Raw genomic sequence first — 21,028 nt, 5'->3', positions numbered from 1 at the left:
ATTCTGACCATCTGCAAGCAAAATGAACCAGCTCAATTCTCTAATATTATAATCAATATAATTGGGACTGTAAGCAAGCAGGTGAACATGAGTTGAGTTGCTCTTCACTACAGGGTGCCTAGTGAGAACGGTCCCACACACTGGGTCTGGATCTGTGACTAATTTTCTTTCTGAATCAGGGAGCAAACAAAACTATTGCATGATGCAGACACCAGCCTTTCTTTTCAGAAGAGCCATTGTGTTCAGAGAAATCTTGGCTCAAAGCATCTTGAAATCATGAGAATTCTTCTCTGTACTTTAGTATGTTTTGAACCAGGCTCATAGGGAGCCTATCAGAGAGGCATTTCAAAACCTGTTGTTCTAGTAAGGAATGATCTTCAGCTTATTTTCTGGAATGCCTCTGCTAAATCCTTCATTGCCTACCTTTTTCTCTGTGTACATGGTACCATGCAGTGAATAACATAATTAGCAATGTTGCTACCAATTCTCCGCCCCGCCACCCAGTATCAATAATGTGATATAAAAAGTCAGAACTTTTTGTTAAAGATGATCTACACACAAAAATTTTACTCAAGTCATTTAATAAAACCATTTTGTTAAAAAATGACTTAGTAATAATTGGAATTTTACATAGAAAATTCAGAAATTACAAAAAATGGCATTATATAATAAATATAACCTGAATATATGAGAAGAGTTAGACAAACTTGGTGGTAAGGTCTACAGAAAACCTATGCAGAAGAGAGATCAGCTGTTCCTGAGTTAATTTTCTTTCTGTTGATGTTCTTCTGAGATAACATGATTGCAGTGTAGAATATTCTCTTTCTACCTGAGCCTTTGTTCTAGGTACGTCTCTTCTATCCATTTCATGACACTGATGTTACACGTGCCTTCTCGTGACACAGTTAAGAGGCTCTCCGAGTGCCTGAAAAAGAAAGTATCTGACGCCTAAAAGAAGTACTCCAAATGAAAAGCAGTGTACTGTGAGCAGCCTACGTGTAAAAAAACCCCAACAATTCCTGTGCTGGCTAGCCAGAGATCCTCATCTAGTAGCTGCCCTGAATGCCAGGGCTGCCACGTAAAAGCTTGCCGACTTCTTAGCCAACTTATTCTGCAGTAAATAATAATGCTCCCTTGTGAGACGTGTAATTTTACTTAACATACCATTACACATCAGTAAGTCTCAAAAATTTAGAGAGCGATGGCGAGAGAGAGAGGGCGAGAGCAAGCAAAGGGCAAGAGTGAGAGAGAGAGTGCACAAGAGAGCAAGAGGGAGAGGGAGCACAAAGGGTGCGAGAGAGAACGTGAGCAAAGGGCGCAAGTGAGCGTAAGCCTCTGCAAGTCCTTCCATTCCTACAGCATCCCTATCAGCTCTGCGCTGCCGAGCCTCGTGGACCCCAGGCCACAGCTGCACAAGTCAGATGGTGCCACACGGCAACAGGGACAGTCGGTCTGAAGCCCAAGTTGGGGCAAAAGCATCTTCTCTGATTGACTGAAGCAGCCAGCCAGCACCTACCTCATCTATCAAAGTCCCTCAGGACACCTTCCCTGTCTTTCTGCCAAAAGAGTCACTGCCAGATCTCCAAGGTCTGTATTTGGATATTACATTTCAGACGAAATTTCCTGCATGTAGGTTAGGCTGTTTTATCAAAGTGCATCTTTCCTCTATACATATTCCCATTTATGTAAATTATTCCTTCATAAGGCTTTACAATATATCTGAAATGTTTCAAATCTGTATCTAATAAATATTACATGAAAATATTTTTTCAGTATTTACATATGAAACATACAAAAATATGATCATTGTAAGATTACTTCTTCAATTTCATCCTCTAAAGAACCAAGGGTCTTAACTCCTGGCTTGCTTGTAGTGTGTTGCAAACGGTGTCTGTTTAGGTTTCTTCCTTCACCAAAAAGCTCATTGTCTTCTTTGACTTTACTGTTTTTATCGACAAGAAGAGTATTACTAGAGTCCCAATCTATGTCAAAAGGTGTTGTATCGTTACTTTTAGAAAGAATGGTACTGGCACTGCTTCCAAAGAGTTGCTCCATTAAATTGGACTTTTTTTCTTTCTTACTATTGAAATCTGCATTTTCCTTAACATTTTCTTCCAAGTTGTCACTTTTTTGAGTAAGCCAACTCAGTCTCCCCGATCCTTTCCCAAAGGAAGGTACATAACTACCAAATGTCAACTTACTACTTAAATCTACAGTCCTTAGATTTCGTTGCTTCTGCCCTTGTGCTCTTGTGGCATCATCCTGGCTGTCATCTGCAGGAAATCCATTAGTAACCTTCCCGGGAATCTCAAATAATTGATTAGTTTTTTCTTTTTTCTCCAGGGAATCAGACTTTCTTGCTGTATTTATGAGTGGTGCTTGGGAAGCAGGTTTCACGTTTGTTATATTTTGCGTTTCTCTATCAATTTCTTGCATTTTAGTAAGCAGGAACTCTCTTTTTCGCCGCTCTTCCAGCATTTCAGTGCTTTCTCTCTCTACTTCAGGTTTGTGGATTTCTGTCTCCATCTTTGTTTTCTCTTCTTTATCCAATAAAAAGCTGCTTTCTTTTTTCATTTTGTCATATTCTTCCCTTTCCCACTCTGCAGGAAATGTTTAAACATTATTTAAAATGGTTTAGTTTTAAAATGCCTTTAAAAGATTATTTTGAAAATAATGCAAGCAAAAGCCATTGAGTTTTTAATATACTCTTCTATACATAATATGGTTTCCCTACTGAAAAAACAAATTATTCAAAAATTACAACTAAATTCACACCAGCTTCTCTGCTAAGATATAACAGTTCACTGTCATCTTCCAAAGGGATAAGGGCATTATTCATGTTTTAGAATTTTCAGAGGAATTTCATTTCTGCCAATTGCCTTCCCATTTCCTGGGTGGGAATGAAAATGAATACAACATCACTGCTTTTAATAGTTCTGACTTGCACAGTACTTTATTTTTGTCAGCACCACTGACATTAGGATGGTTCTGGGATATATGTTTCAGTTTTTTTCCATAAAGGGAACTACTCCTGTGAAGCTATCAGGCCACAAAGTCAAAGGAGTCATTACCGGTTTCAAGTAGTGAATGATTTAAATATACTGCATCTGCTGCATACAGAAAACACCTTCACATGAGCGTTCTCTGTGTCACCACGTGAACTCAATGAGAGTGTCTGTGCAAATACCAAATGCGAGTTTGCATAGCTATAAAGGGACACCAAAGGTGCAAAACAGTCATAAACTTCTAGATAGAACCTGCAAATACTTATGTGTACAAGAAAAAGGAAGCTTCTCAAATATTTCTCTCTTCAAAATATTTTTCTATCAAGACAACAGACTTGTGTTTGGCCAAAAGTTGAATACAACTGCTTGGCCCCTTCGACATACTGGCATTCCCCTTTGAACACTTTATTCAAATTTCTGACTGATGTTTTCATCAAGTTGCATGTTATCTATTGTACTTCAGATCAAGCTTACAGAAATAACTGCAACAGTTCAGTTAATATTTTTAATATATACTTTTTTCAATAGCATATCACTATACCAAATTAAGTAAGGAGCTACCTTTCTGTATGTAAGGTGGGGAAAATATAAGCTTATACTGTAAGATGGGTAAGGTGGTCAAATCATCTTACCCAGAGACATAACAGAGCAGATTCTTCGCTTATATAACTTGTGCACTGATGCCAGTGGAGGTAGAAGATTTTTCACAGAATTTACCTCTGAAAGCAACTATAAATCTTTAGAATTCTTCCTTGTCATCTAGAGTAAGTGTTACTGTTCATTAACTATAATCACTGAAAGAGTATTTTAACATGACAGGATGCAGTCCATCTAAAATACTTTAGATTAAGAGACTTGTGAATGTAAGTCATTAAGATGTGAAAACCAAATGAATAAAAAAGCAATATTAAAAGATAACAATAAAACTGGCATTACTCAAATAGCCACACCAAATAATTCAGATAACCACAAGTGAAAAGAGAAACTACAATTTCAAATGATACAAGTGAAGTAGATATGTACTGAAAAAACAGGCCATATTAAGAAAAGCAGATTTGTTCTACAATAATAAAAATCTACTGCCTACTTCAATAACATCAGCATTTACCTGCTATGCCATTCTTATTTTGTAAAGCAAAATCTCTCAGGCTTCAATACTTTTTCATGGACAGCATTTTTTGCTGCTGCATACTTAATCACAGCTGAGTACAGGGCACAGATTATTCTATATCCCGTATTTCTTTCTGATTCTCTTTGCATAATGTAACTGAAAATAATTTTCCACTGTAGTGATCTCTGCAAAATCATTTTGCTCTTCTCACAAGAAACTAGAAGCCTCACTTGATTAGTATTCTATGGTGTATTTTCCAGCCTTCAGCTGCCCATTTCCTTACCATCGCGAAGTTTTAGACCCCTCTCCTCTAAAGCCTGTATCTCCGGAAAACGTTTCAGTTTCTCGTCCCTGTCTTGGTCTTGTCTGAGGAGGTCTGCTTGCTCTTTCCATCCCTTGTCTTGAGTTTCTTTTTCCTGAAATAAATTAATACAAAACTGAAACTATTGGGCGAAAATAATCAATAAAACAAACAAACAAAATCATATGAACTTCTATGTCATTCTGAAATCACATTCTTACCATTAAACATAAAAATGAGCAAGTCATCTAAACTAAATCAGATTTGACAACCTAGGGTTTTGGCCCTAAAATCTTATCACCTCTAGCATAGTTTTATGCACCTGAAACAAAATGAATAGACAATCAACTCTACTCTGTATTATGCATTTCAGGAAAGTTGCAGCTCTGATATCATAAAGCAAAATTATCACTGTGTTAGGGCAGTTCTCTTTAGAAGTCAGAAGTTGTCTTTTTCAAGGACTTTAACAGAAGGCCAGACCCCATCACCTTATTCTTTTAACAAGCAAACAATTAGTTACCCTCTATTTCCACAGTCTGATCTTTTGACTCAAGTGAGTGGGTTGTAGATTCAGTTTCACAGTCTTATGAAGTATTAAGTAACAAACAGTGAAAGAGTAAGGTTTAATCTTTGCTGAAAAATTCAGTTAATGCGTATACACCCACATTTAAAAGGAAAGAACTTTCTGATTAACTTCCGATTAAGCAGAAAAGATACTAATGTCAGCAGTAAAAATCACTAACACAGAAAAGTAGTGGCAGTGAAGTGAAGAGAAAGCCAGCGTAATCCAACATGTGGGTGCTAACTTTGTAGCTTGTGCTTATTTTAGAGCAAAATAAGCTTCTAGATTAAAATACACTTCTAAGAGAAAGAAGAGAAACAGTTACTACTTAAAGAACAAAGAAAATATGACTATTAGCCAAAACAACTTCCAATTATTTTTCCTTCCTGTACAAGACTATCATTATTATGTTTAAAAAAAACCCCAACAACTTCATAAAAGAGATGGTGGCCAAGTATTTAAAATGCTTCACTTAGAAAACTCATGAAAGCACAGGCTACCCAAATCTAATTTACGTTACTTAAAGCAATAGCCATACATGTACTAGAGAGGTTTGTAAGATGACATATAGTTGGACTCCATGAGCTGCACTTGTACCAACTGTGCGGTTCCGTAACTCACACACCGAAGTATATGCTGGAAGAATGTATATATTAAACTACATCCATACTTACAGAAAGGATTTTGGAAGAGAGAACATACGAATGAAACAGCCATGAAAAAGCTTCAGTCCTACCAGGAAGCCAGTCAAGACCATCATCAGAGCGTTATTTTGACAAATAGTCCTAGCCTTATATAATCAGAATTTGTACAACTTGTACCAGAATCTGTGTCACTCAGATTTGTCATACCTTACAAATCTCATTGATTTTAGCCTGAGGTCACAGAATTATTAGCAATACTTCTAATGGTACTATTTTATCATAAAAAGGGAAATGGAAAAACAAAAAAATCCAACCATATTCACAAAGCTGGAAAAATGACAGAAGAAATACCAGCACTATGACAATAAGAGGAAGTGTTAGATTTATGCATTGTGAAATAAATCTGGAAAGTAAAAAGAAACCATAATTAAGACCAAAGCAAAAAGAGACACAAGGCAGCCAGCGCTGTTACAACAGATTGCTCAAATAAGAATTAGAAATAAAGAAAAAGGGAGAAAACCAAAATGTAGTCTTAAAAACTTCAAAGAAACGACAGTGGCAGAAAAAGAAACAGATTGAGTTAACGGTTATCAGTAAGACATAGAATATGATGAACTAAGTGTCACAAAATGGAGAATGATATTTCTGTAAGGGTAAAGTTCCTCTTAAAGATCAGAATGTTTTCTAAATTATATTTTCTATATACTTATATTTTAGAAAATATGTGTAAATGTACAAGCTCTGCATTAAACATTCAGTCTAATAGGTGAGTTATCTGGAGCAAATCTCAAATTATTACGGAACTCACTATTTTAGGAAGAATTCCTTCTTTCTTGTTTACTGTGTCACCACAGACAAGTTCTGATTCGGGAAGAAATTCTACTGGTGAGAAGTATCCACTGGTCTGTACACCTTTTGTGAGCTGTGCTCCTTTTTTAATATTTTGGTTGTTGGCTGTAGAAAATACAAACTAATTAAATCATGTTTTCACTTGAAAATATCCCACAATACAGCTATCTCTCATTTTTAATGATTTGCAGCAAACATAAAAGACTGTATTGGAGCCAATGGAAGTGGAAGGTATTGACAAGTTTCACACAGTTGTTTTCAGCATCTGTTAAAGCTAATTAAAAAAAAATTGCATGCAAAACTTCTACTGAAAAGAATAATAAAACCCCTAGCCTTAAAGCTACTTATAAAGTCATTACAGTATACTGAGTATCTGTTAAAAAATCCCCGCAAAATATCTTGTTCATCTTACTGCTTGTCACAGAAGCTACATGTCGAGAAGCAAACTCATAAAATGAAAATTCACTTATTTGCATCTTTGAAACACATACACTTATGTCTATGGAATGACATTTAAAAAACTCTGAACCCAAAATGGAATGATAGTAGGGTATCTATAATAAAATGAGCAGCAGACAAACTGTTTGAAATGCTGGCATTAAATATTTAAAACAGTCCCGTAAATTCCTGCTTCCTCTGACAAGTAGATTCTACTGATCCAGTGAAAATAGTCTGAGTACACACAGAGACACACATATAGACACACATATTTATATGGGTAGCATAAGACTTGAGGCTGCCTTGTCACGCCAGAAGAAATCACTGCACTGATACTTTTCGAAGATATTGCTCTGGGACAGACGTACTCTTTGAGGGAAAAATAAAAGAGTGCAGCTCATCTGACAGACAGTAAATTTGAATTAGTAAAAAAATAAAAAAATCACCAAAATATTCATAGTAGTGAAGTTACATATTTTTAAAGCCTCTGTAATTTATTGTCATGTAGACATTATCTATGCTCTATTAAGAGAATTTACTAAACAATCTTCCCCTCCTCCTTCACGCAGGAACATCTGGTATTAAAGGAGTTAAGAACACTGTTTGATGAAGAACTGGGTTTTGGTTCTGCTGCAGTTAGAGAATAGCCAAACAAACAAAGTGCCCTTCTTTGTAACCAGTGCTGAAAGCAGTGCGAAAAAGGAAACGTTCTTGAACAAGCAGTGGTAGGGTCAAACGCGTCGCTATTAATTTTTCTGCCTTTATTGCTTTATATAAGTTACCTCTTTTTCTTTGTATAATATCCGTGTCTTTTCTCGGTGATAGCTTCAACATACGATTAGCATATATATTTTTTGCTTCAAGTTCTCTTTCTTTTTCCTGTGAATGAAAGAGGCAGGTATAACAATGAGTTACTAACATTTCGTTTACTAGTCACTAGCAAAGCTGTAAATTAAATTAAAAATATATGTTGTAATATAGAGTAATATGTTGTAATATAGAGTAATCAATAATTACATCCAATGTTTTAAGGAGAACAATCACGTTCCTAACTTTGCTTATGCTATAAAAAAGCAGATAGTACTTCCTCCCCTCCCCAAACTCATTAACAAAATATTTGCGGGGGGGGGGGGGGGGGGGGGAAGCATCCGTGTAGTGAAAATAAAACTAAATGCCATAAATCTGAATAAGACTTACAATGTATGTATAGATTGCACAACTGAATTTTCAGTATTGTAAAGAGTTAAGCATTTCAATGCTAGCAATGTTACTTGTCACAGGGCATGTCAGTACCACGGAGCAGAGGCCCACTGCATCATAGAGGTAGAGACATATTCTTCTTTCATGACATTTATTGAATAAAGTACAGAAGTGAACAGTGAGTTATCAGAAATCATGAGATAATGAAAATATTTTCAAAATATTAAACTCTCCACTAACAAATCAGGCTTAAAACACTTTAAACAAGTAAGTTTTTGAGTTACTAACGCTACTTGCTTGATAGCTAGTAAGGTGGTAAACTGGTGCATCTCCATTATATGTCTGAGACTTGGGGTTTCAAGGAAATTCTCCTAGCAACTAAGTACTTTAGCTCAAGTCTTATTTAATTATTTTTTCTAAAGATAAACTGACTAGGTCTAACACAACAGTATTTTCAGTCTTTAAATTTAGAATTTGGGCAATGATGGGGTGGGGGGATGCAAATAAACCTTTGCACAAATTTAGCAACACACGTCGATATCACAAATACATGAAATTAATCTTTACACAAACCTACTGTAATGCAAGTACCTTAGTAACATAAAGTACTGTATATACCTGCAGATTTATTTTTAAATTCAAGCCTTCAAAACCTAATTTTCCAGTAGAACTTGTGGTTTAATCGCAATGTTTGGCTATGTACTTGATCTTGCTTTTCTTAACTAGTGCTAACAATAATGATTAACGTAGAGGCATTCCTGTTATAAACACTGTAGGGGCAGAGCACAGAACATTTCAATTTAAAGCAGGAAAAGAACTCACGTGTGGTATATAATTAAGCACACACCAGAGAGTGCAGTCACTGGTAAACTATTCAAACCTGATTACAGATACTTCCAAAGATAAAATGCCAGAACAAGGTTAGCAACTTGTATTGCTTCACATTTTACCTTCAGCTTCTGATTTAGTTGATGAAGCTCTTCTTGGAGAACTCTATTTTCTTCTTGAGCCTCATACATCTTTTTCTTCTTTGAATGTAACTCTCGTTGAAAACTGCTACCACTCAATTCAAGATTTTTTTCCAGATCCTTCAATTAAAATGAAATAATATTATTTTAATAACCGAAGTACTTTTTTAATAGTCAAATTACTTAAATAAAATTACAGTAAACCAGCGTCTTGGATTCAGATACCGGCTCCACCATTGCTGTAACACTGAATACACTTAAACCCTTAATCCTAACTTTGAGGGGGCAGACAGAGCACCTGCAGATGCTGCAGCTCATCCTTCTGGAGTACTGAGAGGTGATTTGAGGACATAATGGGAACACACACTATTTTCTGCAACCTCTTGGCACAGTGGACCTCCAGATCTCTAAAACAAATCTCAAACTGATGGTTAAGAAACAGAATACCTCCCTGAAAGTGCAGGATTAGAAGGAAGAAGACAAGAAATATTTTTTAACCTTTCTCCTAGAAACAAATTTGTGATTGTGATTTCATTTACATACCCTCATCTCGCAATAGCTGTTTTAAGTGAACCTGTGATGATGAGAGAAGGAAAAAAAGCAGAAGAAAATCCCTTACTTTTTAGAGCATGATTCATTTTAACATTATCCAGTACCACAAATGCTGAAATACCTGATCGTAAGACTACAGATGCCAGATGGTGACACTACAGGGTGAGATGATTTGGGTAACTCAGCAGTATGTATCTTGGTATTTTGGGATTTATTTTATGAAAGCTTAGTTTCCAGCTTAATCCTCTGGATTTCCCAATTACACAACTACATTATCTCTGTAATGTAATTTAGGTTTAATTACTAATATAGACACCAAAATTTAACACCATTTTAATGACCAACATAACTTCAGCTAAAAATAGTATTGCATACAACTACCAACAGTTTAATAGTGTTAACATAATTATTTTTAAGATGAGGGTTTTAGACATGTTTACAAAAACGTAAACATTTTTGCTGAACAAAATTAAAATATATTGCACAAAATTCTTACAATGGATACCTGTAAAGTGTTCTAAAGCTCATTTCAGTACTAAAAAAATTTCAGTATTAAAAAAATTTCTGTAATTTTGTTCAGCTCAGCTCTCAGATGCACAGAATAGTGGACAATCAAACACTGCATGAATGCAGTTCACGAAACTGAAAAAGAATTACTATATATGTGGTTTTTAGAATTTTAGTATACAGTTCCCTAAATACCCAGAAAATTTTTAACACGTTTCCCCTCCAAGCCGATAAATTAGATTGCATAAAGTTGTATTACAGCTGCATGCATTCCTGAAACATTACTAGTAGTTATAAAAACACTTAAAAGCAAAAGTCCACGGGATATATTCTGACAAAAATATACTTAATTTGTAAACAGAAATTCGAATGCACAAATACCAAGTATATAACTATATAATCACCTTGGAAATAATTTACTTGATGCTACTTATGTGTAAAAAAAAAAATAATTATTTTCTGTTTGCTCCACAACTGTGAAAAAATACAGTTCATGAAGCTCTTTATGGTACGAAATATCTGTACCAGAGTTTCTTACAAAAAGAAAGTCATCTCACCTTAATTCTTTTTTCACTGTCCTCTAGCCTGCTCTCTGCATAGGCTAGTTTCTTTGCCAGGTCATCTCTTTCGGCAAGGTGCTTATCTGCAGACAGCTTCTTCAGTTTCTGCAAGACAGTTTTTGTTCTGTACAGTTCATCTTCCGAATCTTTCAGACGTCTCTCAGTTGCACGTTCTCTCTCTTGAGATTTTCGTAGGCGCTCCCTTAGTATTCTAATCTCATTGTTGTGCCGAGCAAGGAGCTGAGAGATTTCGTTTTCCGTATCTTCAAACTTATTCAAGGCTTTCTCCTGCCTGTGCTGAAGCCTTTTCAGTGCCCTGTTTTCCTTCTGCAGCTCATCTAGTTTGATGTGGAGTTCAGTCAGTTCATTTCGGAGCTCATTGATTTTCAGCAGCCTAGCTGAAAGAACTCTTTTTGTAACAAGATCTATATCTTTTGCAGGAGAATCCCTAGTGAGGCTCTGAGAACGGAAACCCCACTGCGTCCCTCTTTTGCTTGGTGCATATTTGGAACCCAATTTCTTTGTGGCTAAGAAAGGAAAAATAAAAAGCATGTTTACTGTAACACAATGCAGTTTGCCTATTCAGACACCCTTCTTGGAATAAAGCTCTGCCTGAAACAATTTTACAGTACTTAGCAGAGATTGCAGCTTTCAAACCAGACAATAAAAGGCATATATATGATAGACTTATGCTTCTTGATTGATAAAAAAATGGAGATTTATGTCTGTGATCTGACTGTGAGAAGTAATATTTGCAACCATTAATATAGGACCATTGTAAAGTAATCATCTGCAAATTGTATCAGAAATAACAGTCATATTTTGTTAATATTTGATGTTTATTAAAACATTTTAGAAATACTGTACTCTTACGCATACAATATTATCAAATGCTTTTAAAATGGCAACAATTAGCTGAGCGTTAGCTAGTCACGTATTATGCAAGATGTATTTCTCTCAGACAAATGCAGTAGTGTTTTCGAATCCAGCTGCCATGCTTACAGACAAAACAGCAGATTTCAAAGGCTCAATGCAAAAAGCCTCCAAAGCAAAATTATAAATCCCATGAAAATTCAGTTCTCCCCTAAATAATTTATTCTTGTATCACAAGTTATTTTCCACACAGTATCCTTATTTGATTACCAGTATGCATCACTTGCATTCCTATTTGATATTATTATTTTATTGTCATACCCACAGATAAAGGCTAAACATTTTGTTTCTATCTTATTTGCCTCTCAACCCACACTCAAAGAATGAAGCATATAATCCACCAAAAATATCTCTTAAAACAACTGAATATATAGAGACTGCATAATTCATTAAGGTACATCAGTGTTAGGAAGAAACATACTGAGCAGCAGATTATAATTCAGGCTTGAAAGCTGGGATACAGCAGTAGTGCAGTTACCTATACACAGACAGCGAGTGTGTGTGACAGCAAATTCTTCCTCCTCTTTGGCGCTCACCATGTTTCTATTCTACAGAGTATTTTACAGCAAAAATAACAGCTTTAAAATATCTTCTTATTTCCTCTAAACATTTTGCACAAATACTCATTTGTTTTCTGCTTGATGCTCATTTTTTCCACAGCTTGGGCAAATAAAAGAAGGGGTTTTTTTGCTTTACAAAGAACTCTTATGTCACATTCAGGTGTGAAAAGATTATTTAATACATGCACTGCAGGAATGATGCCACTCCTATCACCAACTAAGGGAATTCCCATTAACCCTAGACTTCCAGCCCCTTCAAGAATTTCTCCACATTTAGGGCAGAATAGAAAATTCCAATACCAAGTTTGCACTTTTGACCATATAGCTAAATTGGGGAACAGTGTCCTTCAAGAACAACATGACATTCACAATACCTCCATGTAATAAGTATGTTCAATTCTGGCTATGTAATCAAAGAGCTAGTCATTCGTTTGCCCCCTCCAAATTAAATAGCACAGTGGAACTGCAGTTTTTGTTTCCCAGAAAGCTAACCCATGACTGCTGTGGAGCAGATGCCACTTCTGAACACACAGAAGCTCGGCAAAACACCAGTTGCACCAGGACACCAACATTGTCAAGGATCTGAAGAGACGGGCTCCCTGGGCAACTTCAATATTTACGGTTAGATCTTCTGGCACACTCTAGATCATAATGTTGACCAAAGAATTAATACGGTATCAAGCACTTACGAATGAAATAGAGCACTTGCTTGAGAAAGGCAGGATATGCTCTGACTTCACCAGAAAATGCGTGCAATTATTTAGATCAAGCTCTCGAAGTGTAGCAGAGAAGCTTCACATCCCTACTTCAGCCCAGGACCTGTATAACCATTCTCTCCCTTTTTGTAGGGATGTTCACTTCCCCACAATCTCAGCCAAGAAAGCAGCTTATGTGGGTGAGGTGTGTGTGAGGGAGCTAAAGGTGGAGCTACTTCATCTCAAATTGGAGATATTTTACCCTCAAAGAAGGACCAAGAAAAACTTTCTTTTGAATTTCCACACGCATCTAACTTTCACCAAACACATTTTCTCTCTTGCCACATTAGTGGTCTTTTCATTTGTTTATTTTTTTGAAAGTACCCAGTATTACACTGTAAAGCTTAGTCAGTTAGACTTCCACAGGAGAGAGATCTTTAGGGGTATTTTGTCAGAGAAATTTTAACAATTGTCTCTCTTTTACTGACTGCATAGTAAGGACTTGCCTTGAGTCCTTGGCCTAAAGTATTTTTGTCAAAGACAAAAGGAAAGCATCAGCATGATTCAACAAAAGGCTAGTATAAGAGCCACGTTCACTAGTTATGAAAAATATGAATAATTCTGAAAATCACCAAAAGTCCTCCTTATGGAGGAACAGGTTAATTTCAGTTTTCAACGGAGCTGTTATGGTCTACCCGCCATCTGTAGCACAATTCACGTGAACCTTATTTGTAGATTTTCATAATGGTAGTTTCCCACTTTTATTTCAGCTTTCAGAGATAATCAACTCTTTAGCGCAGTTACAAACCAGCAATTTCTGCTATCTACCTACCTTGGTAGTGCACAAGGCTGTTTGAAGTTTGTGTTTTGTGATCTCTTTTTTCTTGGCTTGTAGATGGATAGCTTAGTGTTGGCGACTGGCCAGATGAACGAGATGCATTATCTTCATCTGAATAATAGGAGTCACTATTTTTATCCCCCTCTGATTTCCTGTCATGTTCAGAATCTGGGCTCCTTACTCTTTCTCCCATTTTTCAGATTTAATGGCTTTCCAGATTTTTCTCAAAGACTGTTCATTTTGACACAAAGGATCTTTCAGTTGCCACAATGGCAGCAGCTGGATTATTTCCTTGGGTTTATCTTCATCTCCAAAGCATGAGATCTTTGCAGTTCAGTTCAGCAAGCAGTAGTTATCATTCAGAATGCATTTTTCTGTAACAATTTAGAGAGAGAGAAAAAAGTGAGAATGGTTTTCCTCTTTAGTTAAGAAAGAAAGGTAAAAAAATCCTGTAAAATTATTCAGGATTCCTATAACCTTATGCCACGTGCTGTGCTACATTAGCCTTATTATTTATATTAAATGTGACAGACATCACACTCTAGGAATGCTACTAGTATTACACTCAGTAGTTTGAGGCACTTCATCCCCAAAAGAGAAATCAGAAAATTAGACAGCTAAATCTAGAATAAGAAATTACTCCCAGGTTAGAGAGAGGGTTTGATGCTATTCAGGAAACTAATTTAAACACATTTTAGAATTTTTTAACCAAATGAATTAACAACTTATTCATGCAACTAGAACTGAGATATTTGTAGAATTTGACTAAATCTTCCATATCTCAATTTCTGACACTCCAATGATGTTAAATAATGGGCTTGAAAATCAGTTGTCCTGTTTTTCTGGAGGACATTCTGTCCCTAACTCCTAATGAGACTGTAGCTACGTATCACAGCCTTTGCCCCGGAAAGTAGTCTCATACCCCACAACATCTGTAGTGTTTCATGCCTTCAAGAACTGGCAGAAGCACACACATTTGTGTCATGTGCTTTATAGGAAAATGCAGATGTAGCCTTTTGGGTTTTTTGTATCTGATAAGAGAGACCACACTGCTGGTATATGGTAAACATTACATCTGCAGCAGGTATAAAACGAGAAGGGCTGCTCCTGCAGCCTGTCTTTTAATGTAAACTGAAAAACCCCCTAATCTCACGCAAAATAAGGTGATTTTACCTTTTTTGGAGACACTTCCTGAGAATATAATGGAGCAAATATACCCAAAGTTTTCCTCATCAGTTTAGGAATTATTTTACTGACTACGCTCAGCCTCCCACGTCTTCTGCCTCTCTCACCACTTCACAGCTCTCAAGCTTATTTCACCATCTACCTGCCTTCAGTCCAACTTCAGGACATCAAGCTTCTAATGGGTGAATAAACAGAACTTGCATCAGAGCCCATCGGTTCTGCCTGTTGAATGACATAAGCTCCACACCCATTTCTAAATGGTAAAGCAAACTACACACAAAAAATTGAGCAGCTTTCAATCAAAACTCCTCTACACTGCAGGGAATACAACATACCTGTAAACGAGCTGTAAATTTTTCACTGTATTATTTCCCAATAAAATAAACGTAGCATGCTTCTCAGCCTTCTATTCCACTGTCTATACATGCAGAATTGCATAGCCAAGCAGAACAGAAATGTCAGCTGCCAAGACAGTTTTCATTACAAATTCAAGCTTTCTGGCCCAGCTCACTGTTAGCACAACTCTCTCCCCAGTGACTGGAATCCATTTGCCCTCATAATCTATACAGAAGGAATTAGAGGAATAAATATCCCAACAGATTTCTAAACTGGGAAGCTGCTGGGAAATTAATATTGAATTATTTGGAAGAGAGTGTTTTTCTTTACTCAGGGAGTAACTTTCCAAAATAGTGCTTTTTAAGCACCTAAATATTTTCAAAGTGGTCCAAATAAATTACACACCTAAAACTTATGTCAGAGAGGATTCTGATGAAAACTAAAATTGCACTGCAAAGCCCAGAAAGAAGACAAGCTATGCTTAGAGATTGCTAAACACATGCTGGAAGGTGTCAGTTATTGTGAGCATTCAAATGATCAGTAATGACTGTTCTTTTTTCTTCTGAAATAACGCAGTTCTTAAAGACATTTCAAAAGTATATACCTAACCGTAACCGTATTATCTTGTTTGTCTTTAAGTGTAATGAAGACCCTCAGACATGCTCATGAGTGCAAAACTAAGATCATGTAAGAATATTAGAACATATCGGGGTGCATCCCTACTCCCAAACGGCTCCACTCCTAAGTCCTGGCCTCACAAACATCTGTGCAGAATGTATGTTATTTTGCTCCTCAAAGAGCAAACCAAGCCCAAACTGAAACACAAGCAGAGTTTTGGCGACAACCTGTTCTCTAGAGGGTGTACAGGCAAGACTGTATCAGTTCTGTCTCCACAGGACAGAATCTCAGGGAATGCAAAAAATATAAACTAAGGTATAAACCAATGTGTTTACATTAAAACACTAAAATAACGTAAAATATAAAAATAGTACTCTGGGCGGCTGTAACACAGACCTCATGTTACTACAGTCATCCTGACTGAAAAAAAAGATTAAGAATAGAAGTTGCATTTGTAATCCACACGAAGTGTGGTGGTGTCATTGAAGCCACAGGCTTCATTTCCAGCTAACATGGGGCACAAAAATTGTTAGACTTTGTCTGACCTCATCTCAGGTGCCTGGAGCTTCGCTATAGCTTATTTAGCTGCAACAACATTATTTCACAACCAGGGAACTTACCTAATTTGTTTCAGCTTTTTGCTTAGCTTTGTACAATTCTCTAGCATCTACTGTTACATTTATAACTAACAGACAGCAATAACAAGTAGTTATTCTGTGCAGAGTGAACCATCTACAACGCTTGCAGAAACGCAGCATAGAGGAGTACAGGCATGGGGAGACTGCAGGGGCCTGAAAGCACGAACGCAGGACAGTACTGGGCCCCTAAGCTGTAACATCTCACCTGTGCTCAATTACTGGTCATCAACGGACACAGTCTTGGGAGCTGGGTAAAACCAGTTTTATAGGCAACATACAGAACAAAGAACAAGTACTCAACATATGTAAAACACACCACATGTAGTAAATTCAGATGTAATGTGGAACCATGAATCAATTAATAGAATAGAACAGAATAAAGAGCAAGGTGCACGGTGTGTTAACAAGCATATAAAAATGATCCCAAGTCAAGGAGGAAGAAACCATCACCATCCTCCTCCTGCCAGGGAAGGATTTGGGATGCTGATGACCTGCTGTAAAGACTTCCCCCTCCCAGCTGAAGCCAGTCAAATCCCAGAGGGAGAGTGTGTGGGCAAAGATAACACCAGAGAAAGGGTTTGGTTCTAGAGTTTGTGCCTATACCACTGTAACCATATATAGCTTGACCATGTTCATATCTGGACTAACACCAAATCTTTGGTTAGACTGTTAAGATTTTAATTAGACTAACAATCAACTGTTGGCTCTGCATCTAAGATGTGTTCCCTGTTTTGCTCATAACAACATGCTGAATAAAACAAACTGGTGGGAATTCAAGCAACCTAGTCTGTTACTTGGGTGCAAGTCTGTCCCAGGGCCACACGTGGCATCCAGAGGAGTCCTGCGCTCCTGGAGTGGGCACATCAATGTTAGAGGCACCACCACATCTCGAGGCGTTAACCTAGCCCTGCGTGGAGGCAAGGATTACTCTATGGGGCAACTATCTTCAACAGCGTAGATATAGCCAAGATACACCCTCATTTTGTCTGCCTGCAGGACACGGAAGGACAGAAAGAAATCATCATGCACAGACTTTCTTGAAAAAACAAATATGAATCAAAACAAATGGGACTTCATTTCAGGAAGACATAAATGCCTACAGTTCAATCATTAAGATGTCTAATTATATATACATTAAAATAAGAACACTCACTTTCACTTACTGACTTAAAGCTCATCAGTTATTTTATAGTCCCACAAGTGTTCACTGAAGAGGCAATAATCTTTTTGAAGAATGCTTTTCATAACTCAGTGTATTTAAAACAGACAAATTGTAAGAACTGGAGGATTAGAATTATCCATCACTTCTGTACTGGATATTTCTCACTTTTGAGAATATTTTGCCAAGTATCGTTTTGACATACAGTAACATAAATGAACAGTAATTTTTGATGGAAGCACTTTGAAAAGCAACGGACTGACAACAAATTGAAAAAGGCGAATCAATAAAAGCTCCCTTGAGGAATCACCAGAAACATTTTCTGAATCTTCAAATTGTTTTCAGTTTTATAAATTGGCAATACTATCATATTTTCCATACAAAACAAGAAACCTTAGTCTGTCAAGTCCTGCCAAATTCAGTTTATAATGTAATTTGATTAACATAAAAAATGCACAGTTTATCTTGAGAATAAATGAATCACTAGGATATTTGAGTTTTACTTCAGTTAGCCTAAGGACTGTCTAATTAAGAACCGCTTTGGTTCATTGACTTTTCAACTGTTACCAACTAGTTTGAGTTGACTATAAAATAAGTTCAACTCGTATGAGTAAGAACCACATAGATATCTATTTTCCCTTGGTACATTTAATAAGTTTGTGAGGAGTGAAACACTGTGGGTTAGCAGTGGGTCTACTCAGCTCCACCACCACCAAAACCCCAACCCCCTCCCCCTCAAGAGCTCCACACGTGCTTTTAGAAGCCTAGTGCATCAAGATCAGATCAGTATAGAATGGCTGCAGTAAATCTGGGACTTGCACAAACTTTAGAAACAGTTTTGTTTCCAGAATTTCATGCTCCTTCACTTCAGCAACTTCTACTATTGCTATTATTTACATATTTTGTATTGAAAACATGCTTATTATTACAAAAAACAGTCAAGCTCCAGGTCACTGCAAAGCACATGACAGACAAAATAGAGAGCACAAAACAACTGCAATGGTGAACAGAATACTGTCTCCCCATCGCTCCTAAGTAAATCACAGAAACAGAAATTGAACAACTGATTACAGGGATTAAGCAATAGAGAGACAGGAAAATTACTCAGTAATTCTCTCACAGTACACCCAGAGCTTAGTTCAGTAATGCAAAACTCACAAAACTCTTTAAGTCCTTTTCAATCTTAATACCTTTCTAAGACCAGAAGCTGCTACATGCTTTTACTGGGCACCATATGACACTTTCTGAGTACAAATGCTGAACTCTAATGGTCCAGGCAGTTTTTCCACCTATTCTGAGAGAGGGACAGTGCAAGAAAGCCAGGTTCAGACAGGTACAAAAGCATCAATCCACATTATTAAAGTGCTGAACTTAAGAATAACTTCAAAAGAAATTTGTCTCCCTCTTCTTCCTCCACCCATCTTTTTCAATCCAAATATTGCAGTTTTCACGGAAAAGAGAGGAGCAAAAGAATTTACTTGTATCACATCAAAACATGTTCACTGATGAGGCTTCAGTGAGGAGCAAATATTTTATTAGGGAAGCTTTCTGCAGCTGCTGACTTCACTGTATGCATTTCTTCTAGGTTTACCAGCTTTTGGCGAATTAAAACGCTGTATGGTTTTAAAAGCCAATGTTAAATTTATCTGACGCCGTGACAGTAACACTTAGCGTAACTTTCATCAGCGGATCTCAAAATGAAAAAGTCCCAGGTCGGAGATGAGGAAACGGCAGTCCAAATAGGCCAGTCCTACAACCAGGGAAAGAGATTTATGTTTCCAAATCCTCTACCGAGGAGGCCCAGGCCCTCGCTGGTATTTCTGCCTATGCCTCCAGCGTGCGTAGACTTACCCAGTTCAACTTTCCCATTCCCGAAGGCAGCTCTCCAGTCCCCAAAGGGTAAGCAAGCAATTTTCCTTGACTGGGGAGAAGTTCTTAAAGCTCTTACCGAATACTATTTTTAAGTAAGGCTTTTTACAACAACTAACAACCGCACGTGAGAGTACCTTTTAAGGGCCATCGTTTAACCCTGCAATAAACGACTTCTGAGGAAAGGGACGCCGCACTCCCTGCTCCCCCCCCCCCCGCCCCGCACACGGCCGTTGGGAAGGCCTGCTCCCTGCCACCCGCCGCTGCTCGGGACGAAGCCTCCCCTCCCTCCGCGCCCCAACACCGCCGCTGGGAGCCCCGGGGGCCCAGCCACCCTCCCCGCCGACTCCCCCGGGACCGGGCCGGTGAGCCCGGCCCACACGGCGCGTCGGGAGTAGAGAACCGCAGCTGCGGATCCCAGCACACCCCCCTCCCCCCCCGGCGGCTCGGCCTAGGCCCGGTCCCGGTCCTGCTCCCCCCTCCGCCCCGCAATACCCCGCTCGGCCCGGCCCGGCCCGGCCCGGCGCCGCCAGCGGTACCTGCCCGCCGTTGCCAAGCGACGCTTAAAGGGGCCGCCGCGGCAGAGCGCGGGGGTATTGATAGCGGCTGCCCCAGCAACGGAGCGGAGGAGGAGGCGGGATCTCGTCGTCAGCCATTGGCTACCCGTCCTGCCAGCTCGACGGCGCGCCGCGCCTCCCGGCGGCTGATTGGTACGGTGGGGCTGGCGGCGGCCGAGGGGAAACCGCTCTACCCATTGGTGGAAGGCTACATCCCGGCTGCTGATTGGTTGAGGCGCTGCAGCGGAGGCGTGGCTCAACGCTCGGGCGCGGCCGGCGTCTCCCGGTGCGGCGGGCTCCGAGGGCCGTGGCCTGGCGCCGCCATCTTGGTTTTGTAGGGGCGTGTGTGTGGAATCGAAGGAGGCGTTCGGGGCGAGATGGGAGAGGGGGCCGGGGGGGCCGGGGGCGGCAGCAGCCCGCCTCCGTGCTAGCACCCGTGGCGTGGTAGCGAGACACCCCACTCGTAACCCCTCCGAGGAGTGGGATGGAGGGAAGGCGCGGGCACCTGCCGACGTCTGGGGTTTGAAAGTGCGGCTTTGGATCAGAGCAACGTCCGGGAGTAACGGCTGATCAGAGATGAGAGAAAAAAGGGAAAAAATAGTCTTGGCTTTAATACTGAAGTAGGATGGGAAGCTAGGTGAATAAACAGTATGTGGCAGGTTTTATGCATACATACATGTCTGTCTGTGCACGTGCGCTCTGTGTGTGTGATGTCACTTAAAAGCAAAACTTGCCTAAACCAGGCGGAAAGAAAAAAAGAGGAATGCTATCAAATTATAAAATACCCCAGAACTTAAAGCAAAATGAATTATACTGACAAAAGGATAAAAATACTGGTGAAAGCTAACAAATAAGCTTGAATTCCAAGGCAGGCCCAATTTGACAAGGCTGTTGTGTTTTATTCCACAAAGAAGTAAGAGAGTTTCTAAACCTCGGCTTTTAT

At 38.7% G+C, this 21,028-nt stretch overlaps 1 protein-coding gene across 6 annotated transcripts; it reads right to left on the bottom strand.

Moving 5' to 3' along the window:
- Nucleotides 1-564: 564 nt before the first annotated feature.
- LCA5 (lebercilin LCA5) lies at nt 565-20,204 on the bottom strand. 6 transcript variants are annotated; one of them, XM_052781660.1, is made up of 9 exons: nt 20,068-20,196; nt 16,706-18,948; nt 13,718-14,097; nt 10,695-11,224; nt 9,061-9,198; nt 7,693-7,789; nt 6,432-6,577; nt 4,400-4,532; nt 565-2,600 (listed from the first exon to the last, which is right to left on the bottom strand). In XM_052781660.1, exons 3-9 carry the CDS (start codon nt 13,914-13,916, stop codon nt 1,804-1,806), a joined length of 2,040 nt encoding a protein of 679 aa, XP_052637620.1. In that variant the 5' UTR covers nt 13,917-14,097; nt 16,706-18,948; nt 20,068-20,196; the 3' UTR covers nt 565-1,803. The 6 variants fall into 6 exon arrangements, with proteins under 6 accessions (XP_052637620.1, XP_052637621.1, XP_052637618.1 ...); XM_052781661.1 differs by lacking the exon at nt 20,068-20,196 and having other exon boundaries at nt 16,706-16,747; nt 18,850-19,100; XM_052781658.1 differs by lacking the exon at nt 16,706-18,948 and having other exon boundaries at nt 20,068-20,204.
- Between the last annotated feature and the right edge of the window lie 824 nt (nt 20,205-21,028).

Source organism: Harpia harpyja, chromosome 3, assembly GCF_026419915.1.
Source record: "Harpia harpyja isolate bHarHar1 chromosome 3, bHarHar1 primary haplotype, whole genome shotgun sequence".
Lineage (NCBI taxonomy): Eukaryota > Metazoa > Chordata > Aves > Accipitriformes > Accipitridae > Harpia > Harpia harpyja.
This window is presented reverse-complemented; position numbering and strand designations above follow the sequence as displayed.

Bases quoted from the DNA above. Each gene is read 5' to 3' on its own strand.
- LCA5 (XM_052781658.1), bottom strand. From the start codon at position 13,916: ATGGGAGAAAGAGTAAGGAGCCCAGATTCTGAACATGACAGGAAATCA. The intron at 11,225-13,717 runs GTAGGTAGATAG...TTCCTTTCTTAG, and splicing joins CAGCCTTGTGCACTACCAAG to CCACAAAGAAATTGGGTTCC. The intron at 6,578-7,692 runs GTAACTTATATA...TATTTTCTACAG, and splicing joins TATTATACAAAGAAAAAGAG to CCAACAACCAAAATATTAAA.